Consider the following 13521-nt stretch of genomic DNA (forward strand, 5'->3'; position numbering starts at 1 on the left):
TACTAGCTAGAGAAAATGGAAATAATGGTATTTGATCAAACGACAACATTGTCAAGTTTGACATTTGATGATTGATATCGAGTCGCGTTCAGAACTTCAGAATTTAGATATCACTCATATAATAATCAAGACATAAGAAGAAACTATTTTTAAAATACTCTGAGTGAAATTTGTTTCATACGTTTTTCAAATATTTGGTCAAGCAGATCTTGACAGTAGAAAAAGACGGCAAATTTAAAAAATGTAAGCGGGAAGGGATATTGTCTCATAGAAAATTTGAATTTCGCGCCTTTTTTTACTGACAAGATTTGTGTGACCATCTATAAGATATATTTCAGGTTTCAATCTTGGAGGATATAATCAAACGGAGACGCCATGTCTGTAATTTTCTGTACAAAACAGTCTGCCGATTTTTGCGGGGGAGGGGAACGTCAAATGTATGCGTAACCATAGATGTATTATTTTTAAAGATGGAGCGTAAGCCATCTGTCACCGTAGCCTCACACACACAGACACATTTTATGTACGATTTACAATGAGGAACCAGAGGCATGTGGCCACGACGGTAAATCCAATACGGGCGATAAATTAAACCAGATATAGAATTTATCCATGTAATCATTAATTTAGAAGTTTTTTACTTATAAGTTCCTCTTAATTATGACCCCGTTATAATTTTTTGAAAATTTGCCGACCAGTAATGTTTTGCAAACATTACGAGACATTACGAGATACCAGCTTTTTATAGGCCAACAAGCGTTGACAGTTACTTGAAAAAGCTCGTATCTCGTAACTTTTGTATTGCTTTACATTGCGGGCCGAATTATTTTGTATGGTTAATTTTTTAAATGTATTTCTAAGCAAAATTTACCTCAATACACTTCTTAGGTCCTATGCTAACCACCGTTTAAATTTTCGCCCGTATTGTATTTACATAGTAACTGTATTCAGCCCACCAGTATGATTTGTGAGTTCAATATTACCATAATCAACGGCGGAAATTCATGGTACACCGGCCCTGAAGGCCTACCGCGAACCACGTTCGACGTGTTGCCTCTCTGTTGCACTTGTAAATTCGTACGTAAGTGTGACAGGGAGGCATCACGTCGAACGTGGTTCGCGGTAGGCCCTCTGACGGCCCTCTTTCGAAAATGGCCTGCGAACAGGGAACACAGGGAACCAAAATGTATAAGGTACAGCAGGGGAAAAAATGTATAAACTTTGCAAGAAGTGACAGAGCCACCGAGCCCTGATGGCGATGAATCGGTGCGGAGCAACCCTGGAGGTCCGGCAGAATCCGCAATTCGCCGAAGTATTTATTCGATTATATTGGCCCGGGTGATTGTGGTGAACCTCTTTACTCTTAGCATTTATTATTTTTCTATCCTAAATGCCAAATTCATATTGTCATGTCATGTTTTGCTAATTAAAATCAGGATTGAAAATTGCTACAAAATAATAATTACTTCAATAGAAAATCCTTACGGACCGTGTTTGTGACGTTGCTAAATATTTCTTAATATTTAACTAAATATTACATTTTTACAATGACACATGCTACATATTTGCTAGTTCGATTGCGGTTATAGCTAAGTACGAGGGGTGTTCAAAATATTCTCGGTATGAGAATGAAAACAAACAAGTACGAAAAGTTTGATATTTTTATTTTTCAATATACTCCCCCCCTATGTTCATACACTTAAAAGATCGATCAATTATTTTTTTTAATCCTGCATAAAAATATTTTTTATCTTTGGTGTAAAAATGCTCCTCCACTGCCGCCTTCAATGCTTCATCATCGGAAAATTTATTTCCACGCAGATCCTTTTTAAGATTGGGGAACAAAAAGAAGTCGCTGGGGGCTAAGTCCGGACTATACGGTGGGTGAGTAACAGTTTCAAACCCACATTCAACAATAGCTGCCTTGGCAATATGAGCAGTATGGACGGGGGCGTTGTCATGCAGAAGCATAACACCTTTGGTTAACTTTCCTCGCCTCTTTTCTTTGATTGCATCCTTTAATTGACGTAGAATGTTAGCGTAGTACTGTCCTGTGATATTTACACCTTTTTCTTTATAATCGATCAGTAATACTCCTTCACAATCCCAAAATAACGTGGCCATGACCTTGCCAGCTGAAGGGATGACCTTGAACTTCTTGGGATGAGCTGAACCCTTAATGTGCCACTGCATGGACTCTTGTTTACTCTCTGGGTCATAATGATGAACCCAGGTTTCATCTCCAGTAACTATTCTTTGCAGCACCTCATCAGGATTTTAACCGCACAGGTCAATAAAATCGGAACAACAAGCTACACGCATGTCTTTTTGAAGCCGAGTCAGCATTCGCGGAACCCATCTTGCACTTACTTTTGACATATTAAGATGGTCATGGATAATATCATGTACGGTACCAATAGAGAGATTGGTTACTTGTGCTATAGATTTTACCTTCACTCGACCATCATCCAATATAAGTTTTTCCACTTTATCAATATTTTCTTGTGAAGTAGCTACTACAGGCCGGCCAGGTCTAGGGTCGTCTTCAACACTCTCCCTTCCACGTTTAAACTCGCTTGACCACTTTTGAATGGTAGATAAAGAAGGAGCAGACTCACGGTAAACACAATCCATTTCCTCTTTTATGGTTTTTTGATTTTTACCCTGTTTTGTCAAGAATTTTATCACGCATCGATGTTCTAATTTAGTTAACATTGTCAATTCCCACATGATGTTCATGTTTGTTCAGCAATTGCAGAAAAACAAAAGAACATCTCGGTTCGAATTATACTTTTTTTTATGTCAATGAATAAACCTTAGCGGCCAGTAAAGAAAGAAATTTTAGAAGAGGTTGTAAGATATCAATACCGAGAATATTTTGAACGCCCCTCGTATATTATACATCCGTAAACAACCAAGGATCCATACTTAAATAAATATCGAGCATGCCTAAAGGAGGCATGGAACGCCACATATATAAAAGTTACATTAAAACCAAATAAAATATGTTTTTCGCAATAATAGAGTTTATTATTACATATACAGTATACTGGATCAACCAAATCTTGTCAGTAGTAAAAGGCGGCAAATTTGAAAAATTGCGGGTTAGTAACACTGTGTTCGAATAATTCCAAAATCGCGTGTCATCTGTGTGTTATCTGTGGAATGTGGATCGTGAATGACAGCCATCATCTTATTGTTTACATTCTGAATCGTTTCTATTTCAAGAGAAATTTCTGCTGTCGCCATTAAATACCAAGATTATGCATGACCTCAAGCAAAGCTAAGGTGCCTACAATGTACAATCATACTCGTTGACGGTAAATATTACTAAAATTTGAGGTTATGATAATTCACTCGAACTGACGTATGAAAGGCGGAAAAATAAACACGTTTTGTTCGAAGTACATTGCTGCTTTTCCTAGCGCAATTCTGCTCTTTGAGTGTTACATGGTGTTACCCTACTTTAATTTGCAGTACATTGCTATTGACAAGATTTGCTTGACGCACTATATTCATTATCCATTAGCATTTCGAGGTTGTTTATCTTTAGTGAAGATATCGAAGCTTCAATTAATCGCTATTCCGTTCCACTGTGTAGAGAGTATCGATATACATGATGATTAAAATCGACCAATCCACATCCCTAAAAACGTGCAATAAACTCACACATACACATTTTAACGCACACATACACAGCTTGCCCACCACCAAAATGGCTACGGCTTGACGGATAAATTTTGTACTGAGAACCGAGAACGTTGGGGCCTTGTGCGTAACGTAAAAATAGCCATGTCAGATAAACGTCAGTGCATACATTGTGTATGACCGTTGGCCGCCTATTTTCGACAGAGGGGAAAGCCTGTTAATGGCTACTCCGTCCAAAGTTTCAATAGATAAATAATACATATGCCAAGCGTTAAACAGATAAATATAGCTGGTCAAGCAGATCTTGTCAGTAGAAAAAGGCGGCAAAGAAATATGTAGGCGCGAAGAGATATCGTCCAATAGACAATTTGAATTCCTCGCCTTTTTTACTGACAAGATTTGCTTGACCGGCTATAAGTTGTTTCAGCTACAATTAAAAAAGCCTACTACGATACGCGTGTGTGCAGCTCATATATCTAGTATTATATAGATGAGCTATACGCATGCGCCCGTGAGGGACAGACAATATACGCAATGCGTACGACAAAATGATTGGTTTGATTGGGTTATTTGCTGCCCACCGTAAACCATAGCATAGCCGGTCAGTCAGTCAGTAGAAAAGTACGCGAAATTTAAATTTTCTATGTGAAGCCCCCTCCACACTTGTGCGCAAATCGCGGCGCGAAGCCACGAACACGAGTGTTGAGTCGATTTTCGCAGACTTCGCGCCGCGATTCACGCACAAGCGTGGAAGGTCTTGACGATAACTCTTCGCGCCTACATTTTTTAAATGTGCCGCTCTTTTCTACTGACGGAAATGTCTTGACAGAGTATAAATTTACGGTGGGGAACAAAAAATGCGAGACTTTGACAAGGACAAACAATAATAGCGCTTTCTCTGCTACTCCTACTGAAAGTTCTTTAAAGTATACTTGGTCAAACCATTTTGTCAGTAAATAAGAACCAAACAAACTATACTTATCCTTTTTTTTGAGTGCTAGTACTAGTGTAAGACAAAGATAGTATGATTATCTCTGTCTATGTTTGAAATGAAGCAGTCCTTTAACAAACTATAGTAACAGACTATTGCACCAGACCGTGACCTTGGAGCGTCGCACCCATAAGTGAGAGCGAGAAAGAGATATTTGTTTCTCGCTCTCACTTATGGGTGCGACGCACCAAGGTCGCGGTGCGGTGCGATAGTCTAGTCCAGCGGTTCTCAATCTTTTTTTTTACGGAACCCTTTTGGAAAGCGAAATACTTGATGGAACCCTACAATAAAACAATAGTTTTAGAAGTGTATTTTTTTATTAATAAGCATAATAATTATGCTTATTTTATTATTCTAAATTATTTTAAATTCTTGCGGAACCCCTGCAGGGGTGTCGCGGAACCCTAGGGTTCCGCGGAACACACTTTGAGAATGGCTGGCATATATATATATATATATTATACTACTCTTTGATGGCTAGTCTAGTCTGTTAGCACACTTAAAAGTATCTTAAGTGCATCTCGCTCGGTCATCAGAGCGCCTACCGCGAACCACGTTCCACGTGTTGCCTCTCTGTCGCACTTGTAAATTCGTGCGTAAGTGTGACAGGGAGGTAACACGTCGAACGTGGTTCGCGGGAGGCCCTCTGGCCGGCTACTCCCCCCCCCCCCCCCTCATGTCATCTCTATATTATTGTACCTCTATGGTACAACTGCGTATAGTATGTATTATCTGTACACATTTTAGCTTCTAAAACCGGGAATTTCAAGTGTCTCGTAGCTCGTAGCACATGAGTAGAATAATTATAATGTGTTCAATGATGAATAAATGTTAATATGTCACATGGTTATATTCAGAAATATTAATAATAACATTGTAATACGTAGTAACGTAGTGCTTAAAGTAAATAAACTGTTTTGGGTGTGACAGACAGTACTTGACAGATAACCTATTACGACCACAGTTTGGCCGCAATTATTGGACTTAAAATTTGTTATTATTGAAAATAAGCAATGCAACTTCAAGCTAGTGCGTTACTTGATAAGCTGAAGCATTGCCAAAAGGCATTATCGTTTAGTGAGTTGCAGTTAACTACATCTCAAAAGGTTTGTTGCACTGATTCTAAAGATGATGTTCCATTCAGTTTGCTATCATTGTTGATAAACATTATGTAGGTCAAGACCATTAAACTGGTCTTTCAACAAATTCCTTAAAAATTACTAGTGTCCGAGCTATGTTTAGGAATACTCATTAAAAACTATTGCCAGTATTATTTTGGTTGTATTTTATCAATGGAGTTGAACTTTTCTAGTATAAAAGTGGTTAAATGCTAAATTCTACATTGGGTATAATAGAAGAAGAGAATTGACTTTCCCGTCTCATTTATCAACATCAATTATTTATAAGCAATGTTTTTTTTAATGGTTATAACCTTTGACTGTAAAAATAGTTATTATTTAACTTATTTATATATTGGCATTACTCCACTGATCCACTCCACTTTAATATCCAATTAATTGATATATTTTACCATTACTACTAATAAATAAGACTGAATAAAACAATTAATTCATGAGAAAAATATCAAATAGTTGTAGTAGCATTGCTACATGAGATCATTAATGATTTCAGGTTGTATTATGGAGCCTAGGAGTAGTGGGCACAAGTGCTGTAGTAGTTGGGATATTGTCTCGATACTTAGCAAGAAGGAGAGCCAAGCCCATACTGAACCCTCGGATACAGAGGGCAATAAACAAGAGAATCTCTCGGATGAGGAGTCCTAGCGGAGGTAACTACTCACTATTAAACATTTGCTATAAAAAATTACATTGAAATTCCAATCATTCCGATTGTTCTTACTTAATTTGTTAGTAAGTAAAGTAAACATACTTTATTGTGCACCATAAAGTTAAAAAATACAAGTTGAATATTGGTAAATATTCATACCCACTCAGCTGTGGGAAAGCCCGACAAGCTCAAGCAATTTGGATTCTTATATATGTCATAAATATATATCAAAGTTGATGGGAATAGAGTAAAACTCTGTCCTCACTAACTTTGCACAAACTTGGCAGTAAGATTGCATCCCTATAAGCTCCTTACTTGACACAACACTTGGCATTAAAACTTAGTGTCGTCTGACTCTAGGCACTATTCCTCATTCATTCTGGATGGTTACATGCAAATAGAAAATACAAATGCTCTTTTTGCACACCTTAATAAAAGAAAACAATACAAAAGAAAACAGGAACACAAGCATAGGTAAACTACAGGCGGTCTCATCCACACCATCTTCATTCTTAGTACATTTCAGTATAATTTTAAATACATATGTGTATATGTGTAGGAATGGGATCAGTCGCAAGTAGTGGAGGCCGTAGCAGTCCCCTGGGCTTCAGTGAGCGGCTGTCGCTAGCTTCAGGTTCTATTGGATCAGGAGGTGGAGATGCTGCCCCACTTTCACCACAGCAGCTTGGTGTTATGGGTAAGTCACTTGTATTTTATAACCAATTTTGGGAGAATAATGTGAAATTACAAATGTGCTAAGTGCTAACCTTGGAATACGCTACTCATAGTTGGATAAATTGACAGTTTTTAACGCCATCTCTTAATGAGTAGCTAAATTAGTGTCAGTAAATGTATACAGTATTTAGAAATTATGGCTTGCAATACAGAATGTATACACATTTTCTTCAATTACTTAGCTATTATAATAAGTACTCTGTAATAGAAGTAATTCAGAATTTTTGCATAAGTGTTAAAATTAGTATCCAATGCAGAATATTCTGATAATTGATTGTCGAAGGAATGTTATGGTTGCATTTATCACATCACATGATATGGCAAAGGAAAGATAAAACATCTTGTATGGTGTAAGAGAACCGAATGTTTTATCTTTGTCCAATATAAAAAGCGCTATCATGCACCTACGTTATCTTTTGTGTGAATTCAGTGCAAAAAGTAAATAATTTTGGAAGTGGGGTTATATTAAATAAATTACAGCGCCATCTCTTGGTGAGTAGCTAAACGTAGTTCAGAATTGGAGCGCAATGTCATTCATTAGTATTTAAATATATGAACAGATGACGCTTACTTCAAATTTCATTATATGTACAAGTTTGAATTAAAAATAAAACCAAAATAAAATAACTTAATATAATATCTTTTTAAAAAAAAGGGAAACGCCTTCAAAAAACCAACCCACTGAAAAGTACAAAATAATTTTTATATGGCACCCCTTTACGTGTCCAGTCCCTATCCCAAGGCGTAAAGCAATTTTTTGCCAAAAAAGTAATTAATACGTAATAATAAGAAAATTAATAATCATCCGGATAATTACTTAGTTTTTGAAGTCGGTGCCAAACCAAAATTTTTGAGAACCGATATTTTAGACAACGAAGAACGCTGTACTTACTTGCATTATAAAGACATACTTAGTTTACCCATTAATTTAGTTCTTGTAGGTACTACGTACTCGTATTGTTTTTCTGATTGGTAATAAAGACTGTTTTTGTTGGTTTGGCACCGCCTTCAAAAACTAAGTAATTACCCGGATGATTATTAATTTTCTTATTATTACGTATTAATTACTTTTTGGCAAAAAATTGCTTTACGCCTTGGGATAGGGACTGGACACGTAAAGGGGTGCCATATAAAAATTATTTTGTACTTTTCAGTGGGTTGGTTTTTTGAAGGCGTGTCCCTTTTTTAAAAAAGATATTATATTAAGTTATTTTATTTTGGTTTTATTTTTAATTTTTTAATTATTTTTTATTTATTTTATTTTATTTTTTACTTTTTAGTGATAGGTAGATACTTTATTTATTTTAGGTTTTGGGCTAAAATACTAGTTTGTTAGGCTCTCCATTTAGTCTACTAATGTTGGTGATGGCCTAACTCGATGATAATCGCGACACAACATAATATGACGTTTTGGTGCTAAACGATTTGTATGTATATTGCTCCCACTTCCACTCCCATTCCCAGTCCCAGTCCGAGTCCGACTCCCACTCCCACTATTTTATCTAAATCGGTTTTAGCAACATAAATTTGTTGGTAGGTATACCGATAGCATGGCCACCTACCGGGTCCAATTGGTTTTTCAAACCATCCATGAACTGTACACTAAAACCTTCTCCAGAATGTAACAAACACTTTTCTGAAAACCGCATCAAAATCGGTTCAGCCAAACGCGAGATAATCACGAAGAAACATACACACATACATACGTACATACATACGGGTCAAACTGAGAACGTCCTTTTTTTAAAGGCAGTTAGAAAAAAGTTCATCGACCCACCTAGTGGAACTCCGCAACATAGGCACACGACGACAAGTCGGTTAACCAAAACAAAGTGTGCCTATGTTGCACCAAACCTAAGTTCCACTAGGTACAGCAAGGGTTCAGCATGAGCTCTATCTTGGGTACTGCTCTCCCAAGTGCTCATCAAGATGTGACAGATTACCAAAATAGCGTGGGCCTATGTTGCACCAAACCTGAGTTCCACTAGGTACAGCAAGGGTTCAGCATCAGCTCTATCTTGGGTACTGCTCTCCCAAGTGCTCATCAAGATGTGACGGATGACCAAAATAGCGTGGGCCTATGTTGCACCAAACCTGAGTTCCACTAGGTACAGCCAGGGTTCAGCATCAGCTCTATCTTGGGTACTGCTCTCCCAAGTGCTGATCATGATGTGATAGATGACTAAAATAGCGTGGGCCTATGTTGCACCAAACCTGAGTTCCACTAGGTACAGCCAGGGTTCAGCATCAGCTCTATCTTGGGTACTGCTCTCCCAAGTGCTCATCAAGAGGTGACGGATGAGCAAAATAGCGTGGGCCTATGTTGCACCAAACTTGAGTTCCACTAGGTACAGCCAGGGTGAACCCTGCCAGCCAGGGTGGTTTGGTGCATCAGCTCTATCTTGGGTACTGCTCTCCCAAGTGCTCATCAAGATGTGACGGATGGCCAAAATAGCGGTGGCCTATGTTGCACCAAACCTGAGTTCCACTAGGTACAGCCAGGGTTCAGTATCAGCTCTATCTTGGGCACTGCTCTCCCAAGTGCTCATCAAGATGAGACGGATGACCAAAACAGCGTGGGCCTATGTTGCACCAAACCTGAGTTCCACTAGGTACATCTCGAGTTCCACTAGGTACATCCAGGGTTCAGCATCAGCTCTATCTTGGGTACTGCTCTCCCAAGTGCTTATCAAGGCGTGTCGGATGACCAAAACAGCGTGAGCCTATGTTGCACCAAACCTGAGTTCCACTAGCTACAGCCAGGGTTCAGCATCAGCTCAGATCTATGTATACTAAAACCTTCTCCAGAATGTAAGAAACACTTTTATGAAAACCGCATCAAAATCGGTTCAGCCAAACGCGAGATAATCGCGAACAAATATACATACATACATACATACATACATACATACATACATACATACGGGTCAAACTGAGAACCTGCTTTTTTTTTGAAGGCGGTTAAAAATAGATTAGAAACCGTGCATGTTGGAGCTCCCATCTCGTGACCTGAATCGAAAGCTGAAACAATTCACGCTTGTATTCATAATTACAAGAATTGCTCGTTTAAAGGTATAAGATATAATCTATAGAGTCTGTTCGAAAAGAGAAAAGTCGTGGAATGTATTGGGCCCCATACATTCCAAGACTCGGATCTTCTCTTTTCGCATAGACTCTAGTACTTATAGAATAAGCAACGGGCGAACTATAATTTTTTTAAATATTTTTATCATGATCTATCTATCTAAGCAGGTGCTGCCCTGTACACTATACGCTGGCTCTATTTAGCATAGTGCTGCCGTCTACAGTTCATATCATATAGGAAAGAGATAGATATTCAATACGTACTTTCACACTTGGCAAATTATATTGATTTCTTCTGCACAACTTTATTTTTGCTATTTAGATACAGATTCTAGAGCGCTTAAGATGTGTTTGGGTCATCTTAAAAATCATACCTACCTTCTACCGGTATGATAGCTAAAGAAAATTGCACTTTAAACTTTATTGGATAATGTCTCAATTTGTCCAAGGAAGTGTTGCGTTAGACCGTCCTCTCGGACTTGAATTGGTGCTATTGCAGTTTTCCGCTGAACTATTGCGTCGGTCCCGCAAATATGATAATTATTCAACTTTTCAAAAATACTAGTTTACGCCTATCTGTGGCGAAGCTTCCGATGGACGCCCGCCGTCTTTGACTACCTACGTCGTACCTATGTACATGAAAATAATTTAGCAAGTTTGAATAAAAATACGTACGAAACCTATTTAATTCCGGTATGCTCTCCGGATATGTTCAAACTCCGCCACTGACACGCCCTTGATACTTTGTGGTTAAATTTACGATCGTAGCATTTGTACCTACTTAATAGTTTTTATGTACAAAAACTGCTAACAGGACGTAAAGATTAGCTTATGTAGGTACATGTGCATACAAATATGTATAGGTAATAGTTTTGCTAACTGTACATAATATCTAATACCTTTAAACGAGCAATTCTTGTTTATTTAGTTTGGTTATCTTGTTTCTGGTAACTCGTGATGATCATGACCCCCGCGATACAGGCCATGCCTAGTGCGGGGTTCAATGTAACCTTCCTGCTAAACTTCAATTGTGAATAAAAATATTGTTATTGTTATTATTGTTATATATTTATTTATATATAAGTATATATATATTTCGGGGATTTCGGAAACGGCTCTAACGATTTCGATTAAATTTGCTATATGGGGGTTTTCGGGGGCGAAAAATCGATCTAGCTAGGTCTTATCTCTGGAAAAACGCGCATTTTCGAGTTTTTATATGTTTTCCGAGCGAAGCTCGGTCACCCAGATATTAATCATGATGATGGAACTTAGAGTTATACATACCTAAGTATGTTACATTTTTCAAGTAAGTACATAAGTAGGTGGCATCATTACACGGTGCCTGTTTAAATAGGTAGTTTTCCATCAGTGTATGTACTTATACATATACTATTTTTGAGATATTATAGTATAGTTCTTGATTGTTTTACGTAGTTGCGTAGTACCATGTCGATAGTCGTTCCTTCCTTATTGAGCTTATACCTGCTTAAAACTCGATACATTAATCTACTTGACTAGCTACTTATGTTGTTTTCATCTGAACAGATGGTGACAATATATCAATCTATATCTACACTACACACACGGAAGCGTTACTATTAAGAGCCAACAGGAGCTGAGATTTAAATATTTTAGGTAAATATACCCGTCTCGCTAACGGAAGCGGCTCCTAAAACTAGTGCGATAAGGACAAGGCGAAAAATCCTGCGTAAAAATCTCAAAAATCGAGGTTTCGTACTCTACTGTTTCCTCCTCCAAAACTTAACGAATCGTAACCAAATTTGGAAATCTAAATGATTATGACATTATCTGTGTCGGACCGTTTTGCTTTTTTGGCTAATTGATATAAGTTTTGAATAGCGCGCCTCTCATTGCGGCATAGTCAATTAGGCCATTTTGGCCATTTTTGAAGGGCTCTAGCGCCTTAAAAAACAAAAATATCAAAAAAAGCAAAACGGTCCGACACAGATATTGACAATATTAATCTGTGTTAAAAAAATCATTGCTCTAGCTTCAAAACCCACGGAGGAAACAGTCGAGTACGTTTGTATGGAGAAATGACCACTCCTGTTGGCTCTTAAGAGGCCGGTATCGATTTTAGTCGCAAAAATGTAAAATTGATAAGATTTAGTCGATGAAATTGTACACCTTTTGTTACGTAATAGAAATAACAAGTACTGGTATCTATTAGCACGTCTTCTTATCTTGCAGTTTTACAGACCATTTTTTTTAAAACAGACTCACTAACACAAAATTAGTACCTAATGATTTTTTTTTCTGATGGACGTTTAGATAAACGCGCGTAAAGCACTGATTTTGTCGATCTTATTTGTAAATTTCGTAAAGTTTGGACTGCTAAAAATAGTAATTTTGTATTACCTACACATATCCTGTACTCCACCTTTAATAGACTACATTTTTGTTATATGATATTGAACAAGAGTAAATGAAAGTTAGACGAAATAAATTTTCACCGGAAATTACTTCAAAACAAGTGACAATTTTTCGTAAAAATCGACTTAATTTCAACGTAATTTTGATACTTAAACATTCTACAACAGTTCCTGAAACTGTTTTTATACATCATTTTGTATAATTTACCACTATAATTTTTTGAAAAATTTTTAAAAACTGCCCCTTCTCGTCATATATTGCCGGTGACGCACGCTCGGGATCTCATTATTAAAAGGCAAGATGAGAAGACGTGCTAATAGAAACCAATACTTGTTATTTAGATATTACGTAACAAAAGGTGCACAATTTCAACGACTAAATCCATCAATTTTACATTTTGGCTCTAAAATCGTTAACGGGCTCTTAAGCTACTTACCTAAAAGGTCAGACAGTTTTGTACAAGATGGCACAAATTTTAATCATTTTATTTTTTTGGCCGAATTTAAAACTGAGCTAGAACATGACATAGTATTTAATTCAGATTGATTTAATTAAGATATTTTCATTAGTTAAATGCAGTTTTTAGGGTTCCGTACCCAAAGGGTAAAAAACGGGACCCTATTACTAAGACTTCGCTGTCCGGCCGTCCGTCCGTCTGTCCAGGCTGTATCTCATGAACCGCGATAGCTAGACAGTTGAAATTTTCACAAATGATGTATCTCTGTTGCCGCTATAACAACAAATACTAAAAATAAAATAAAATAAATATTTAAGGGGAGCTCCCATACAACAAACACGATTTTTTTGCTCTATTTTTTGTTGATGGTGCGGAACCCTCCGTGCGCGAGTCCGACTCGCACTTGGCCGGTTTTTTAGGG

The 13521-nt window shown here is 37.5% G+C and overlaps 1 protein-coding gene across 1 annotated transcript in view; it reads left to right on the forward strand.

Moving 5' to 3' along the window:
• The first annotated feature begins 5541 nt into the window (after positions 1–5541).
• LOC134648230 (mitoguardin) overlaps positions 5542–13521 on the forward strand; it is a 79671-nt gene continuing 71691 nt past the window's right edge. The window contains exons 1-3 of the mRNA XM_063502716.1: positions 5542–5745; positions 6272–6428; positions 6987–7124. Of these exons, the coding sequence (XP_063358786.1) occupies positions 5653–5745; positions 6272–6428; positions 6987–7124 (388 nt within the window). The 5' untranslated portion in view covers positions 5542–5652. The remainder of the gene's footprint in view (positions 5746–6271; positions 6429–6986; positions 7125–13521) is intronic.

The sequence above is a fragment of the Cydia amplana genome, chromosome 5 (assembly GCF_948474715.1).
Source record: "Cydia amplana chromosome 5, ilCydAmpl1.1, whole genome shotgun sequence".
Taxonomy (NCBI): domain Eukaryota; kingdom Metazoa; phylum Arthropoda; class Insecta; order Lepidoptera; family Tortricidae; genus Cydia; species Cydia amplana.